The sequence below is a fragment of the Pristiophorus japonicus genome, chromosome 6 (assembly GCF_044704955.1).
Source record: "Pristiophorus japonicus isolate sPriJap1 chromosome 6, sPriJap1.hap1, whole genome shotgun sequence".
In the NCBI taxonomy this organism is placed as follows: domain Eukaryota; kingdom Metazoa; phylum Chordata; class Chondrichthyes; family Pristiophoridae; genus Pristiophorus; species Pristiophorus japonicus.
The window spans coordinates 140,727,479-140,745,990 of NC_091982.1; the positions used below are offsets into that span (position 1 = coordinate 140,727,479).

The 18,512-nt window shown below is 42.0% G+C and overlaps 1 protein-coding gene across 1 annotated transcript in view; it reads right to left on the bottom strand.

Annotated features, from left to right (window-relative positions):
• ryk (receptor like tyrosine kinase) overlaps positions 1-18,512 on the bottom strand; it is a 316,752-nt gene that overhangs the window by 126,684 nt on the left and 171,556 nt on the right. Inside the window, exons 7-9 of the mRNA XM_070884019.1 lie at positions 15,337-15,417; positions 11,647-11,772; positions 3,719-3,805 (exon numbers count right to left, since the gene is read on the bottom strand). Coding sequence (XP_070740120.1) covers positions 3,719-3,805; positions 11,647-11,772; positions 15,337-15,417 — 294 coding nt within the window. The remainder of the gene's footprint in view (positions 1-3,718; positions 3,806-11,646; positions 11,773-15,336; positions 15,418-18,512) is intronic.

Sequence of the window (18,512 nt, forward strand, 5' to 3'; positions counted from 1 at the left end):
GAGGTGGAGACTCGGTGGGGCCAATTAACCCGGGATGGGACCCCCGCATGTACCAAAGAATCTGGGCGGAGAGCGTCGAAGTTGTTTCCTCTGCGGCTTACGATTACAAAGAGCCAAGCCAGTGCCGCAAGCGCTGGAACGACCTGGTGGGGTCTGCTAGAGTAAATATTAAATTATTAAATTTATAATTGTAATGATGCACAGACATATTAATTAAAATGTAAATCTGCTGGATTGTAATTAAACTGGGTAATCTCGGTGTCACACATTAGTTCCTAACCACGATCTTATTAAATTTCTTCTCTAGCTTTCTAACCATGCATCAACTGCATACAAACTGTATTACCATATAACGTTAACGATGAATAGCATGGATGATGACTAATTGTGGATTATAATATCTGTGTGTTCCGTAATAGTACCTAGGCAATTAGCTTATGCCATGCTCTTGTCACTTTTGCAGAAGAAGCTATCTAAGAATCGCGCAGAGTGCACAGGAGGAGGGCATGCAGAGTTGTACCTTCTCACCGACCTGGAGGAGTCGGCTTCAGCCCTTATCGGGGTGCATAATCATTCGGCTACCCGTGATGGTGCAGATCCGGTTGTTGCGCCACGTGAGTAATGTATAACCCAGTGCTAATTTAAAGTAATTTGAGTATAATATGAATAAATTAATGTTACGTAATTAATGTTGGATCATAAAATTTTATTGTAATGCCATGCAGTTTCTGTACTCTCATGTTAATTATATGTAACATCGGTCATTGATATTTATTGCAGTAGTGTTGCTCCTCCTATATATGCCTGCGCAGCGTAAGCATTCTCATGACACTCTGGACAACCTCTCTCTTCTACTAACCTCAATTATGTTTTCTAGTTCCCCAGGCGCATCGCAGGAACTTGGAGGCCCCTGGAGCATCGCCCTTTTTAGCCCAGGTCCTCCTTACTGCCAGAGATGAGACCACAGAGGAAGATGAAGAGCCTCAACCATGCTGCTCAATGCAGATTGAGTCGGGAACTCAAGGGTCGAATGTACCTGCGGCCACGTCTTCATCAACTGATGAAGTGGTGGGGCCAAGCGGCTTGCAGCAGGGCACTCCGAGTAGTCCAGCACCTATGCCGACCCCGCAAAGTTTGGTTCGGCGAGGTATGCATGCGCAAAGACAGGCGGATGTCAACCCGAACATGGTCTCACTGTCGAGGGCGAACGTCGACATCGGTCGAGAGCTCCTCCAGGTGATAAGAGGGTTGACCAGCACCATTGCCACACTCTCAGCGGGTATGCAGCAATGTGTGGCGTGCTGAGAGATGCAGCAAATGTCGCCAGCTGAGGCCTGAAAGGAGACTGATGCATAGAAGGAAAGTGCCGCAGTAACCTTAACCTCAACGGGCAGTGCGGTCCTGATGGTGCTGGTAGGATGCAGGTCTGCCTTAATGAGCCGACAGATCTCACTGATGACTTTTTTTCGGAAGCGTAGCCTTCTAATGCAGGTATGAACGCTGTTCCCTGTAAATGTGTTGGTCTCCTCCTCCTCAGCAGCCAGCCATCTCTGATTGGGCACATAATGCTCGTCAATGAACCTTCTCCCATCTCTATTCTGCAGCATATGAGTAGTCATCAATACTGGCTGAGAAAATACAGGCCCCATTACTATAAATGCCCTAATCTGTCTTCAAAAGTATTAAATTGTCCTCAACCAACACAATATAAACTCAAAATTAACCACAATATGACTAGATGATTGTCAAGATTTTAAAACGCCCTTAAAATCACTCACGGATTACTTCAATGCACCCATCAAGTTGAAGCAGCTTTTTATTAAACTTCCTCAGATTTACAAAATGGCGTCCATACCGCCAGGTGAGTGCAGCTTTTCTTGAGCGTCTTTTGGGTGGGCGATCATTTGGGCGGTATATGGGCGAGCTGCCGAAAATAGTGCTCGGCGATAATCTGGGCGGTATTTTCCATTATAAACAGTCTTTGGCCGGTACACAAGTGATGACGTCAAGATTATTTTTTAATGGGCGGGAGGTTTAGCTCATTCCCGGCGGTAATTGTAAGCCGAATGTTCCGCCGGTGATAAATGGGCGATAATTGGGCGGTAGTTTCCATTTATAATCAAATATAGGCGGTAAAGAGAATCTCGGCGGTATTACGGGCGTTAAATGGGCGGATATATGCCGAAAGTCTAGCCCGAAGTATATAGACAATAAAGGCAAGGATGGCAAAATGGAACACAAAGCAATTAGGAAAGAAGGTTAAAAAAAAAATTAGTAACTACGAAACTATATTATCAAGGAATATAAAAAGAAATAGTGAAGTATTCTACAGACAGATAAATAACAAAAGAAAAATCAGGCTAGGGATAGGGCCACAAGGGAATGAACAAGATAAACTTAGGTAATGACAGTGAAATGGCAGAAATATTGAATAGTTACTTTGCCTCAGTTTTACCAGGGTGATTAACAAGATGGACATGACATGGACATGGATTAAAAGATCAAAAAAGATATCAAGAAAAGATAGACATTTAAGACAGAAATGGGGGTTGGGGGGGGAGGAGATAATTGATAAACTAATCAAACTTAGAGATGATAAAACCCCTGGTCCGAATGAATTGCATCCACGCGTACTAAAAGAAGTTAGGGAAGAAATAGCAGAGGCACTATTACATATATATAAAAAATCATTAGAAAAAGAAATAGCACAGAGAACTGGTGCACAGCTAATCTGATTCCTATATTTAAAATGGGAGATAGAACAAGTACAGGGAATTATAGACCAGTTAGCTTACATTAGTAGGAAAGATAATGGAGTTTTTATTCAAAGCTATAATAAGATAAGCATCTAGAAACTCAAAATATAATAAAGAGTAGTCTTTGAAGTAACAGAAAGAGTAGACAAGGGTAATGTAGTAGATGTGATATATTTGAATTTTCAAAAGGCCTTCGATAAAGTACCACATAGTAGACTCATGACCAAGGTCAGAACATGTGGAGTCAGAGTACAAGTAGCAGAATGGCTAGTAAGTAGGCTACCAAACACAAAACAGATTAGTGGTTAAAGGCAGTTACTCAGATTAGCAAAAAGGTGAGAAGTGGTGTTCTGCAGGGATTGGTGATTCACAATTTACATAAATGATTTGGACTTGGGAATCAGAAGTACAATTTCAAAATTTACAGATAACAAATTGAGGAGTACAGTTAATACTGAGGAAGACAGTGGCAAAATACAGGAAGACATCAATAAACTTAAAGAATGGATGTGCAATTGACAAATTAATTTCAATATAGATAAGTGTGAGGTGGTTAATTTTGTTTGGAAGAATAAAGAGGCCACATACTCCTTGGAAAATAAGAGCCTAAACAGGAGTGGGATCTAGGGGTACAGATACATAAATCACTACAATTAGCGATACAGGTTAATCAGGCCATTTTAAAAAAGCAAACAAAGCACTGGGGTTCATTTCTAGAGGGATAGAGTAGAAAAGCACATAAGTTATGCTAAACTGGCATCAAACCTTGGTTAGACCAGACTTGATGTGCACAGTTTTGGTCGTCTTATTACAAAAAGGATATAGAGGCACTGGAATGGGTGCAAAATAGATTTACAAGTATGATACCATATGTCAGAGAGATTATACGCATCAGGAAAGATAGGGCCGAATGGCCTGTTTCTGAATTGTACATTCTATGTCATTCTGTGTGATCTACTTACCTTTTACTGTTTTGGCAAAAACATATTTTTCTTTACTCGGGTCTTTTTCATCAACTAAAATCCCATGAAAGATACGACCAAAAGTACCTGAAACAAAAAACAATTATGAAAAAAAGCTTACTTACCAAAGAGATAGTTAATTCCAGCTTCAGTTTTAACTTTACAAACCTATGCAGAGTACTGTTTTACTGAATTCAACTTGGGGGTAAAAGTATCTGTTGGCACCTATAATCATTTTACCATTTCAGGTCAATTCTAACGCATCAGATTTCATTCTCATTTAAGTCTCATTACCTAAATCAGTCAAATTGGTGTAGATATTGTTCTTTTCTGGTCTCAAGTATACCCAATTCTGTGCTGCACCACAAGTAGTCTTAGTTTGCTACAACACTACAGATAGGTCCTCAGTGTCCTGCACTCTGTGATTGTGGTGACTAGCTCTTTTTATCTGCCCCAGGAGTCCATAGCACTGATCGCCTGCTGACTGTTTTGTACCCTCCCATTGCAGCATACAAACAGAATCAGTAACAGGTGAACAAGGGCCAGATAGAGGAATGCAAAAACATAATGTGCACAACAGACAGAAGAACAAGACGGCGCAAGGGGAGGGGGGGGGGGGATGAGTGTGTTCTCCCAGAGGGAGCCACAGTACTATTAAGGCAATCACAGACTGCAAAACAGCAAGGTGGAGCTGAGGGGATTGAGATTAATTTGCCATAAATCTGTATATTACACTACCTTTAAACATGGAAAAGATTGAAAAGTAGCATTATAAATAGAATTGCATAATTCAAAGCCATGCTATAACATGACTGTGCTGACCTTAATATGATCCCTCTTGCATGTGAAAGGTGCCATACCGCTCCTGTACAATGTAAATGTTGAGATAGGCAGCTATAGCAGTTCTACAGTGTGAACTGAGAAAAGTACTGGGACTTTCGACTGAATCTTCAGAGTTCTCTCCACCCTTTACTCTACGTTGTTATATCCATCCTATATATCAGAGAAAAGCGTTAAGAATTGCGCAGGAGATAACAGGCTTGGATGAGGACATGGATTGTGAATTTGAGATTTTGAAATCAGTACAGAATGGGATTCAGTAGAATAAATCAGAAATTGAAAATTGGTTTAAAAGAAAAAAGATAATTGTCAATTATGGAATATAGGAGAAAAGGGAAGATTATGTCTCTTTTCTACTTTTGTACAGAAGTTGTTTTTGGTTTTCAGTGTGCATGTCTCGTTACAAAGAATGTTTCATGTTACTCTATCACTGGCTGTGGCTCCTTACTCTTTTTCAGGATGTATTGTGTAAGATATTGGTCTGAATTAAATTGGAATTATTCAAGTTAACTAACCAGACTTTTATTGTAGCCGTGATGAAAATCTCTAGTTCCAGACATGGGATCATCACAAAAAAATTGACATTTTTGAATTTCTGACCAATATCAAGTACTCAATGCTTTGATTCTGATTGTTCAATCAGCTTGGTGGTACTGGAAGACGTGACCAGGAAAAAAAAAACGGGTAATGCTACTGATGTGTCAAAGATAACAATCTGAATACATCTTGTAGCTGGATTGTCCTTCAAAATTGTTCCACAGAATGTTTAGTGGTATAGCTAATGATTTCTGCTGTTTTTAAACTGCATTTTAATTCCGGAGAATGGACAAAAAAATTTGGTAGCACGTCTGTGCCTTCATGGTTCATGTTTTGAAGATTGGATGTATAAAAGAGAAGCTGAAATTTAGTTTGAAATTAATTGCATCAGGATCTTTGTGCAAGTTTTAAAGCCACAAATAATTTGTAAAAGTTTTTTATTTGGCAATTTAAAAAAAAAGTTTACTTGAAAGCTGTGAGAGGCTGATTCAGGCAGACATTGATTGGTGGTGCATGGCTTTGTCTTCTTTTGAAATGCAAAAAAAAGTTAACTCTTTCCAGAGATTTATTTTTCTTTCTAGTCCCAGATTAACTCCTTTTTTAATTCTCAAAGCAACAAATTTTTCATTACTGAATGTAAACTCATTTTGGGCATCATTAAATGTTAAGTTTTTTTTTTAAATTTGAGTAGATATTTCCCCAGAGTGACAGAAGTGTATCAGAAATTGACAAGTTAACCCACTGGGCTTGCAAAAACCACAATGGATTTTGTGTTTTTTCTTCAAAGCAGAGGGCTATACTGTATGAGTGTTGATGGTACAAGATTACCAAGAGTGGTTCTTTGACATAGAAATGACTTCAAAGTGTTACAGAGCAACCTTTGCTGGAAAATTGCAATGTTCAGAATTTAAGTCCTTAGATATCGATGGATCTTGAATGTCGCAGTGTGGTGACAAAATTGGACTTAAGACTCTGCCTTTCCAATGCTTGGATTTAACCTTTTGGGAGTCATTCATTGGGCTAAAAATTGCAGTCGGAGGCCCCCCAACTGAATTTTCTTTTAACTATAGTACCTGGTGGTCCCGGAGGAACAAACATTTTGGCTCCGAGGTCCAGCTGCGCAGCCCAGCGGAGAGGCCCACGCATCCCAGGAGCGTAAGTGCTTCCTGGGAACATGTAGACTTGGACCACCAATCTCAATGTAGTATTCTCATTCATAGAAACGGGAGCTCCGAGCTCCCAATACTATCAATGGGAATACTCCTAAAAACAAAAAATCCACACATAAATAAAAAGAACACTTCACTTTTTTTTAAAAGCAATAGAAATTAAATTAAATTCAATGTTTTATAAAATAATTTATTTGTTTGAAATTTAAAAAAAAATGTTTACATACCTTCACGGGAAGGGTTTTTAAATATAAAAATAAGTAATAACATTCATTTTTTCTATCTTTTAAAACTCTTACCCTAGTAAAAACAGGCATTTACCAGGCATAAGAGTTTGAAGGACATTCGCTGGACAAGAGTTGGGTAAATAGCCCAAATCTCTGCTCGCAAAGGACGGGGAGGCGTGCAATCTGTATTTTGACAGATTGCAAGTGCCGGGTTTTGGCTCATGTGCTTTGCACGCCTAAACACCGAACTTGCGAGGCTTCTTCAGGCACGTGCGCACATTATATGCACCCAGAGAGGCCGCAATCTACGGCCTATTATCTTCCAAGACAGATTGCTCAAGGGGGAAGATAGGGGCCAATTTTCCACATGGACGATTTTTGCCACAGTTGTAGAGGTGCAAGTTTCGCCGGAATAAACTTTCATTTTGGAGCGGCGCAAATTGTCCTCAAGCTCTGTGGGTGGAGCTTAAGGTCTGCACCGAAAAACTGAGGTTACCAGGGTAACGAGGGACGCTGAATTTATCCTATAGTGTCACTACTGATTCTTCCCTCCCCAACAACTTCTATTTTCATAACAGGTGTAAGCATTCCAAGAGCCTAATTTTTAAAACTTGATCTGTCTCTTTGTAAACTCAACCATGACCCCCGCACCATTACTATCCCGGGCCGAAAGTCCCCCCCGCAGCCTCGGTGCCTGCCGCTGCTATCCCGGGCCGAAAGGGCCCCCGGTGCCTGCCGCTGCTATCCTGGACCGAAAGGCCTCCCCCCACCCTCAGTGCCTGCCACTTCTACCCCCGGTGCCCATGTCTTCAGCTCCACTATATCAATGGCATCTTCTCTGCGCCGATTTTCTCTTCTCTGCGCCGATTTTCTCAAGTGCAGGTAAGGTTTTTCAGAATGGTGCATTGTGCCGTTTTTGAAAAATTCCTACTTGGCCAAACTCGCTTAAATGGACAGAAATGGCGCAACCGGCATCCTCAGTGACGTCAAAAGATCGGGAACTAAAAACAAATCGGTCGTAGGTAGTTTAGGATGGCACAGAAACGTTGGCGAAATTTGCAGATTTTAGTCCCATCAAAAAAAACAGCGTAGGCCAAAGAACAGCGCAGAATGGTGCAGAAAATTCAGCCCATACTTGCATCCGGGCACAATTGCAAGTATTTTTCTCTTCTTTGTAAACCACCAAGCCAGGCAAATTTTGTTTGTGCAATTAAAATTGATTAGATAAATTGATAAGAGTTGCTCTTCAAACACTTCAGAAGTGAATTTATCTGAAGTTTAGGGAGGGAATTCCAGAGTTTAGGATCTAGGCAGCTGAAGGCACGGCCACCAATGGTTGAGCGATTATAATCAAGGATGCTCAAGATGCCAGAATTAGAGGAGCACAGACATCTTGGAGGGGGAGAGGCAGTTCTAGGTCCACAGCTGCGAGGTTGTCCTGCAAGGCCGGCAGCAGTCTCCTCCACTGCAAGTCAGCAGCCTTCCACCAGCCATGGTGCAGCCACTGGGGGTAGCACTTCGTAGGAGCACTAGGACAGGCAATAAGGGCATTTTTTATGTAATATTGGATGGATTGATTAAAGTTGTTTTGTGGTGGTTTTGATTTCAGCATTGTGGCCTAGAGGACGCTATGATGGTCCGTATCAGAAAGATGGCAAGATGTGGGACGATTGGTGAATATGGAATTGCGTTCACTGGAACCGCAGTCGGATGAGTCGATCACCCAGGCAGAAAGGGGCTGTCTCGGTTGCCTCATCCTTTCTGCTTCCTCTCCTCCTGCTCAGCTAGTCGCCATATGCCTAGTAGCAATGGTTATGGAGCATGCAGCAGATCACGACGAATCCTGAGAGGTGCTTTGGTGAGTAATGCAGGGCAACTCCAATGTGGTCCAGGTAGCAAATCCGTTGCTTCAGCACTCCAATGGTCTGCTCTATGATGTCGTGCGACAGCATGGTTCTCATTGTAAGCATGCTGGCCGCGTTTGGTTGGGTTGCAGAGTAGAGTCATGAACCAGGTGGTCAAGGGATAGCCCTCGTTTCCCACCAGCCAGCCTCTGGTTTGTCTTGGTGGCGCAAAGACTGAGAGAACAGCGGACTGAAGCAGAATAAAAGCATCATGACTGCTGCTAGAATACCGGGCATTCACCATCATAATGCTCCAAGCATGGTCGCACACCACATGCACATTCGGCGAGTGGAAACCTTTGAGGTTGCGGCACATCTCAGCAGTTAGATACAGCGCCCGCAAAGCCATGCGTGTGCAGTAGATGGCGCCCTGCACCATTGGGAAGCCCGCTATTCTGGCAATGCCACCTGCACACTCTGCACCTCCCTTGTGCAGCTGTGGACGATGAACTATGAGATGTTACAAATGTCGCCTGCTCCAGCCTGGAAGGAGCACAACACAAAGAAATTCAGGGCCATGGTCACCATCACAGCCACTGGCATCGCTGTCCTTGCCCTGGAGAGGGTCTGGTTGCCAGAGGTGGCAGAGTTCTGTGAGCACCTTGTTCGATACAAAGATGGGAGGAAAAGCAATGTGTGAGGAGGACACAAAAATCTGCAAAAGGACATAGACAGGCTAAGCGAGTGGGCAAAAATTTGGCAGATGGAGTATAATGATGGAAGGTGTGAGGTCATACACATTGGCAGAAAAAAAAAATCAAAGAGCAAATTATTATTTAAATGGAGAAAGATTGCAAAGTGCTGCAGTACAGTGGGACCTGGGGGTACTTGTGCATGAAACACAAAAGGATAGTATGCAGGTATAGCAAGTGATCAGGAAGGCCAATGGTATCTTGGCCTTTATTGCAAAGGGGACGGAGTATAAAAGCAGGGAAGTCTTGCTATAGCTATACAAGGTATTGGTGAGACCACCCCTGAAATACTGCGTGCAGTTTTGGTTTCCATATTTACGAAAGGATATACTTGCTTTGGAGGCAGTTCAGAGAAGGTTCACTAGGTTGATTCCAGGGATGAGGGGCTTGACTTGAGGAAAGGTTGAGTAGGTTGGGCCTCTACTCATTGGAATTCAGAATTCAGAAGAATTAGAGGTGATCTTACCTAAACATATAAAATTATGAGGGGGCTTGACAAGGTGGATGCAGAGAGGATGTTTCCACTGATGGGGGAGACTAGAACTAGAGGGATCTTAGAATAAGGGGCCACCCATTTAAAACTGAGATGAGGAGAAATTTCTTCTGAGGGTGTAAATCTGTGGAATTCGCTGCCTCAAAGAGCTGTGGAAGCTGGGACATTGAATAAATTTAAGACAGAAATAGACAGTTTCTTAAACGATAAGGGGATAAGGGATTATGGGAAGCAGCCGGGGAAGTGGAGCTGATTCCATGATCAGATCGGCCATGATCTTATTGAATGGCGGAGTAGGCTCGAGGGGATGTATGGCCTACTCCTGTTCCTATTTCTTATGTTCTTATGTAAAGTGCAGACACTTCACACTGCTCCTGGCTGTGGCTGAGGTAAGAGAATTGCTCTCGGAAAGCTTTAGGTAGGTAAGGCCGCCTTCCGAGAGCCTTTCTCTCCCTCCCCCGTCTGTGAGATTCTTGTCCTCTTCTTCACTGACTCTGCTCCATCTCCCTGCCATGTCGCAGGCCAAGAGGGATGACAACTAGAGCATCTGTGACTGGGAGCAAGTGGTCTGATCAGAACCCTTGAAGTCAGGCCTTCTCCACTTGCAGCACCAACCCTAACAACTCTAGAACGCTCTAAACAGTTCCACAAACGTACACAGAGCCAGTAGAAATCAATTAGCAACTAACCTTAGTGGTTGCTGATCTCTTTAAATATCGCTGGTAAGGGTTTCCTTGCTGATGCTGAACGCATGTTCAGCTATGTGAGGTTAACACAGGGCATTGGCTCCAGTATTGCACGCTGATTGACATCACAATCTGCACACTCTACATACTTCTGCACACGCTCCCAACGCGCCCTAACCAAGATGGCGTCCGCACAGCACGTAGCAGAAGTATATATGCGTGCCGCGGACGCCATTTCGATACAAACGGCACCTGTAGGGCAAAAATTCGGGCACTGCAGATCTGAATTTTTTGCCCCATCTGTTCCTCTACAATGCCATCTAGTGGCAGTTATCTGGTATATCAACAATGCGGTTAAGTGTCAAGAATGGGCAAAATGGGTCAAAAATTGCAGCCTCACCAGGTTCGAAGTGCGCACGGACCCGGCGAGGCCTCGCAAAAGCCGTTTTTCAGGCCACGATGTGCACCGACCGAAAAGCAGCTTTTCCGATCCGTCAAAATTTCTTCAGACAGATCGAACACATCCCCGGGAGAAGGACATCCGCATGGGAGAGATAGGGTTAAGGTAAGTTTATTTTTAATCCTATTAAAACACATTAAACATTTTTTTTTAGATTTTTCTAAAACATTTAATTATATTTAATTTCAGTTAAGTTTAAATATGTGAGGTGTTTTTTTAATTTATTGTGCTGTGTTTCGATGTTTTAGGGGGTTATTCTCATTGATAGTAATGGGAGCCGGTACAAACGGAGTTCCCATTTTTATCAATGAGAATACTAGATAGTGATTGGTGGTCCCGGCCCACGTGATTTCAACATAGATGTCCGTACGTGGAAGACCGATCCCCGTGCAGCGAATGAAGACCTCAGACCAGAATCCTGCGCTCCCCCGGGACCAACAGGTAGTTTTGTAGATTTTTTAGGGGTCGGATGTGTTTGTACGAAGGAAGCCTCCGGCCTCAATTTCCCCCCCTCCAATGAAACAATGGCTGCAGATTCACTGCTGTGCAATTTTTTTCCCAATTACTCTGCACATTATGAAATATTAAGCCTTGGATATTTACATGTGATAGTTATGGCTCGTAAATCAATTCAGCACAAATCTTATATACACAAAATAGTTCGCCCAGCCAATCGTCTGGGATTGTGGAAATTCGTGACCATGTTGAAGAGTCTCCAGGGCAACAGAGTGAGAAATTCACATAGCTACAGTACCTGTACTACCATGTAGGGACACAACTCAAATTGGCCACTCCTCAGCTAATCCTCTGATAGAAAAGGTACAGGCTATGCCAAGACAATGGGAGAGAAGGGGAGGAGGAGCAGATCACTTTAAAAACATTTTTTTACTGCAAATCTCAAATGAACCCAAGTTCATTACCTTCCTGAAGAACATCTTTGAGAGTGACCCTCTCTCTGGAAATGGCTATGTCCTTCACTCTGGTCTTTGCCTCTGCCAGTGTAACACTTTTGAGATCATTCTTTTCTATCCGCAGTGTTGGGTAAGCTGCAGATAAAGCAAAAGAAAAAACATATTACAAATATTCGACATTAACCAACAATATGGCTGCATTCAAAACCCATTAGGATGTTTAACTGTAGCATTAATTAAATGAGAAGTTATAGCAAGAGATAGATAGAGGGGAAAGAGAGGTAGCAAAAGGTGATAGGGAGGAGAAAAACAGTAGGAAATATGCAAGCAGGAGCATTTTGGAAAAGTGGAACTGGCCACCGATATTTTCATTCTCCACAGAGTATAATTCACATTTCCAGGCTAATGGCGGCAGCCAATATACACAAGACTCAAAATTATTAGAGTTCAGTCAATTGTGAAAGCAGGCAATTCTGTCCATTTTCAAATGAAAAATTAACAGATTGAAACCAATTTAAAATAGGCAAATTTATTAAAGAAAACAGTAATATTTAAAATAATTTAATGCAGCTGGGATGCTTTATAATCCATTCGCAGTGTTTCAAGTAATCAGGGTGCACATAGGGTTTTGCAAAGCCACCTGTATTGTTTTTAGTGAGTGCTCCTGTATAAATTTGGACAGTACCAAGTTCAAGTGCATTTCTTTATTACTAGAGGGGATAAGCAAGGTGACGCATGCTCCTTCATCCCCCGCTTTCAGTTGCGCTTGTCCGTGAAGGAAAGGGCGGGGGTCGAAGGTCGCCGCTTTGGAACTTGGTACTTGAGATTTCTTCCACTCTCCGTGACAATGCTAAAGTCATTGATTGCCCTGTGGTCTTGTGTCTTTGTTCTATTATTGCAAATTCTAAAAGTAAATTGCACTAGATTTGAATATTAATGCATTGAAAGCAGATCAAATTTCTGATTTAGTAAATGCATGTGATACACTAAGAGAGTATGTCTCTTTATACTGTAGTGGGAAAATTCGAGTATGTGATTTCACTGATGTAACTGAATGGAGTGACATTCCTATTATAAAATATTGCCCATTTATCACAAAATCATTTCAGCTAAGGCAGAGCTGGCTGTTTATCATTCAGCTAGAACAATCTCAGAATTGCAATACCGACTGGGAAAATGCAGCACAATGTGGCATTCAGCCAGAGACCAGAAGATCCAATCGATTGCTTGTGCTGGGTAAGCTGGTTTCAGCCAGTGCAGTAGTGGGTTTCAAGAATTCTGCAGCTCTGTGATGTAGTATGCGCGTGGTCCAACCAATATTCCTCCTTTAATAGCAAACTAAGCTTTTCTAGACTCGATTTAAGACGACGAGAAAAACAGCCATGAATCTTGCTCCTGATTGCTATTGCGGGAGTGACTATGACACGGACAGATTCACAAATATAAGTATAGGATGATTGTGTATGCGAGAGTGAGAGGATGAGATGATCCGTGACTATCAATGATCGCCATGCCTAGATTTACTTGAGCAAAGTATCAGAGGACACTGTTCTCTATGGAATCCCGAGTTTAAGCCTACAGGATGGGGAAAATTCAAAAGAATAAAGGTTAAGTGGAGTATTTGATCATGGAATCCGAGTCTCTGAATGAACTACTGAAAATGTACTAACTTTAAGTTGAACTGAACTTGGAACACAGAAAGAACAACCGAGAACATGTTGTCTTTTGAAAAAGTCAAATATTATTGGAACAAATAAAATTACACAATAAAAACTGTTCTGCTGCAGTGCAGTACCTAACGAGACCATCATTGCAATCACTTTCTAGTAAGGGGGTCAAATCAAGCACAGGGTATACATTAAAAATAACATTTAAGGTAGTTATATTCACTAAAAAATGACTGCAAGGAATCACTTTGTTACAGTGCAATCTTTAGTTTGTCTGTCTTGACTTAGAATTATTTATTTACATCACAGTAAAAATGCTGCATTTTTTGATAGACTATGAAATGAATTATGTCAATTCTGTTCTGGTTCTAAAGCTAGGAAAAATAATGGAATCCCTACTAACAGAGAAAATAGAACATCTAGAAACTAAAAATATTATAATAGTCAGCACGGATTTCAAAAAGGTGAGTCTTATTTGAAGAGGTAACAGAGAGTAGATAAGGATAATGCAGTAGATGTAATATATCTAGAATTTCAAAAGAGCTTGGTTAAAGTACCACATGATAGATTAAGGAATAAGATCAGAGCCTGCAAAGTCAGGGGACAAATAGCAGAAAAGGGTAGCTAGCTGGTTGAGAGAGAGAAAGCAGGGAGTAGAGGTAAAAGGTAGCTATTCACAGTGGCAGGTGTGAGGTGGGTAGTGGTGTTCCACAAGGATTAGTGCTGGGACCACTGTTGTTCACAATTTATATTAACAATTTAGACTTTGGAATCAAAACACAATTTCTAAATTTGAAGATGACATCAAATTGGGGAGGGGATAGTCAACACTGAAGAGGATTACAACAAATTACAAGAAGATATTAATAAACTTGCAGAATATGCAGATAATTGGCAAATGAATTTCAACATAGATGAGGTATTACATTTTAGTAAGTAAAATAAGGAGATCACATGTTACTTGGAAAATAAGAATCTAAATGGGGTAGAGGTGCAAAAGGATCTTGGAGTAAGAATACACAAGTCACTAAAAGTTGCGACACAGGTCAATAGGGTCATAACAAAGGCAAATTAAACACTAAAGGTTTATTTGTAGAGGGATAGAATTGAAATGTAGAAGTTATACTAAGCTTGTATCGAACCTTGGTTAGACCACATGGAGTACTGTGTACAGTTCTGTTCACCATACTATAAAAAAGATATAGAGGCATTGGAGAGGATTCAAAAAAGATTTACAAGGCTGATACCAGAACTGTGTGGTTATAACCATCAGGAAAGGCTCTTGAAAGGAGACTGCTGAGGCTTGTCCTAATAGAGGTCTTTAAAATTATGAAAGGTTTTGATAGAGTAGACACAGAGTGTGTGATCCCACTTGTGGGGAAGAGCATAACTAGAGGCCATCAATATAAAATAGTCGCTAATAATCAAATAGGGAATTCAGAGGAACCATCTCTCCCCAGAGAGTGGTGAGAATGTGAAGCTCGCTACCACAGGGAGTGGTTGAGGTGAATAGTATGGATGCATTTAAGGGGAAGCTAAATAAGCATGAGGGAGAAGGGAATAGAGGGTTATGCTGATAGCATTCGATGAGGAAGATTGGAAGGCAGCTCAAGTGGAGCATAAATGGACTGGTTGGGCCGAATGGCGTGTTTCTGTGCTGTACATTCTATGTAATTCTATGCAAGGCCATGACATTGGGAATCTAATTGGGCTAACAAATTCGTAAATGCATTTTGATAAGACAGACTCTCATACAATCCAGGAAGATTTATTTCATGGAGGTTTACTAATTACCTTTCTGAAATTGGTCTGTAAACAATTTGGATAAACTTCTAATATTTGCGGCACATTTACTTTTGTAAGCTACTGATCCTGAAACCAACTTTCAAATCCATTTTCAAGTATATACTGAATAATTTCCAAATCTTTTGGTTATGAATAGGATGACTGAATTCACATTTTGCATTTTATTTTGTTATTTGCTAGAAATTCCTAAGCAAAGTTGCTGGTGTTGGCAATTCCAGAAGCTCACCTGACTTTTTGGAAGCTTGGGTGACACAATTTTGCCTTTCTTCTTCAGGGTTGCACCCAGGAAGTTCCTTCAGATCACTTCCTGTGAGGACAGGAAGTTGTGTTACAGCCATATTTGTTTCCCCTTTTTAAACATAGTGCATTTATTCCACTCAAAGTTAATACAATAAAAATATTGTCAGCTGTTTTGGGGGTCGCCATTCCCCATACAGCAAGCAATGCAAAGGAACTTTCCTGGGCAAAGCTCAAAGAGGAAGGGCAGAATAATTTTACCTTGGTCTACAAAATTCGAGTTGCTTATCTGCCACCTCTGCTACCATTGGACACTAAAGGAAATTATATACAAATGGGATTCTGTCGAAATAGTTTGAGAAAATACCCATGTTTGCTAAATGAATAATTTGGATAACTAATTCCAAGTATTTAATACATTACACAATATTAATACTACATAGAAATTCACTCAATCTAGATTAAATTATACGTGGACCATGCTAGGCGATTCAGATAGTTCATCAGTGGTGTTCCAATTCTCACTGACTATGCTAAGTTTTTCCCTTAAAGTACCGATCTAATATTTATGAAAAATCTAATGTCTGCACATAGTAACTGACTAAAAAATCTTACATCCTGTTGTCACGTTTTTGTTATTTGCATGTCCTTTTTCTATTATAAATTCCTGTATCTACATTTAAAATAGAAACCATCAAATAAAATTGTCAAGCTATAATTCCATCAGTGGTAGCACTATAGTACCTCAGTTTGGCATCTCCCAGCTCCTCTGCCTGCCCTGCACTGAACTGAACTACTTTATTATAGCCGTGGTCCAATTACTGGGGTCAAGTTTCGGGCTGCGCCGTTCCTGGACGCCAGTTTTCGCGCCTAAAAGTGCGACAGAAAAATACCTCTTAATTCTCCGGCTCCTTGCTGGTCCCTGGGAGCTCGGCACGGCGCGCACACAATAGCGGGGTGCGGTGCCACAGAGTCGTGCCGATTCTGCAAGTGGAGGGGGGAGGAGCTAAGTTAAATGTGGCAACGTCGTGCCGGCAGCCCTGCGCGTGCACGTTGGAGCACGCAGGCACGCGCAGTAGCCCAGAAACATTGGCCATTTATAAAGGGACTTAAAGAAAAGTGTTGATTTGTCTCGTGGACCCCTGGAAAGGCTTGGGATTGAATTTTTGTGATTTTTTTGTGTTTGAAGAAGTGCTTTTAGCAGCACTGTTGAATAAATCACCTGCTGAAATCAGTGAGTGCTGCTTTTTACTGCTAAACTTCCAGAACAGGTGCTGCATAGGTGCATGCAAATTAAGGACTGTGTGTTTTGAAAAATAAGAGTGCCAATTCAATACAGCAATGGAACAACATCCACCAAGAACAAAGAATTTCTTGCATGAGTAAGTGGAGATGTAAGTCAACGTCATTGAGTAGAGATGGCAGGAGCTAGATACCAGCAATAGAGGTCGCATAAAAGTGCCACCTAAAGAAATGAAGAAACGCTGGAACCAAGTTGCAGAAGATTACTGTGCAATGGTGCATACCATGAGATCTGGAAGCCAGTGTAAAAAGAAATGGCACGACCTTGGTCAAGTAGTTAGTGTAAGTAATATTTTCCATTTTTAATGTAATCGCAATTATAACGTGACTATCTGTATGTCCCACCCTGCAGAAAGACGCACTCTGTAAAAAGTTATATTTTACTCTTTGCAGAAGAAATTGGCCCACAACAAAAGGGAAGCAACTCGAACAGGAGGAGGCACGCCCAATCTGCATCCACTGACACCCTTGGAACAGAGGATAGCTGCTATGATGAGTCGTACATGGAGAAAAGCAATCAGTACAGCACAAGCTGGGCCCGCACGCGAGGAAGAGGGCAAGTCCTGAAAATGCATCGTGGCCCTTCAAATCAACCTGCTGCCTGGCTTGCTATGTGTGAGAGTGCGCATGCCACCCATCCTGCCCCCTCCCTTGCTGTTAAACATTTGACTGTTGTGATGTATTTTGTAGAACATGATGATGATGTTGCTGCTGCTAACCCTGAGGATCCTGAAGATACAGAAGAAGAACCAGTACAACCAAATGGACGATCCAGACTGCATGATGGCGGCGATGACTGAAATGTCTACAGGGGAGAGCTTCCAAATTAATATTTATGAACCCCTATTAAGGGGCATCAGAGTTTCAACCCCTTGCATAGATTCTGGTTCCACCTTCCATGGTTTTGATTCCGATGTTGCGGGTCCCAGTGGTGCTGGTGATATAATGGAGCAGTTTACACTCATTCACCCACTCGAGTGCTGTTGTCTTGAACACCAAGCGCCCCACCGTCCAGCCCGCGCCTCTCTCTCTAGTGCTGCCATCTGGAGCACAGAGCGTCCCATCATTTCAGCCCGCGTCTCTCTCTCTTGTACTGCCGTCTGGAACACACAAGAGCGCCCTACCGTCCCAGCCCGCACCTTCCTGTGTAGTGGTGCCGTTTGGAACACCGAGCGTCCCACCGTCCGTGCCCGCGCCTCTCAGTGTAGTGGTGGCACGAGGCAGACCCAGGCAGAGGAGGAGATTGGAGACACGCTTTCCTGAGATGCAGCGTGCAGCAGATGCGGCTCAGGTTGTGGCATTGGGTATGGAGACCAATGAGCTTACCCGATCACTCATCAGTGGCGTCAGTGCAGTGGGTGAAGAGGCGACGGTCCTGACGGGAGAAATAGCAGTAATGACACGGGAACTTAGGGAGGGAATGTCCGAGGGAATGCAATCGACGGTACAGGCCGTCAGGGAGGGCATGCAAGTGACAGCACTGGCCAACATTGAGGTAGCTGCTGCAATAATGGCACACAGCCCGCCAATCAAATGACACCTCCATGAGGAAGTGAACATTCACTGAGATATTGATGAGACATGGTTGCAGCCTTTCTTTGCTGCTTTTGTTCTTGTTCTTGATGTAGCTGTAGTAGCGTTTTGCAAATTGAAATTGTTTTGTAAGTTTTGTAACTTTACAACTTATAAGTGGTCTTAGGGTTTTTAAGTGATCTTACAGTGTAAATGCTCTCACATTTTGTATCTTATTTAATTTTGCACCTAAAAAGTGATCCTGAAGTTTAAGTGATCTTGAGAGTGTAAGATTTTTCAAATTGAAATTGTTTTGTAACTTTTGTAACTTTACAAGTTTATAAGTGATCT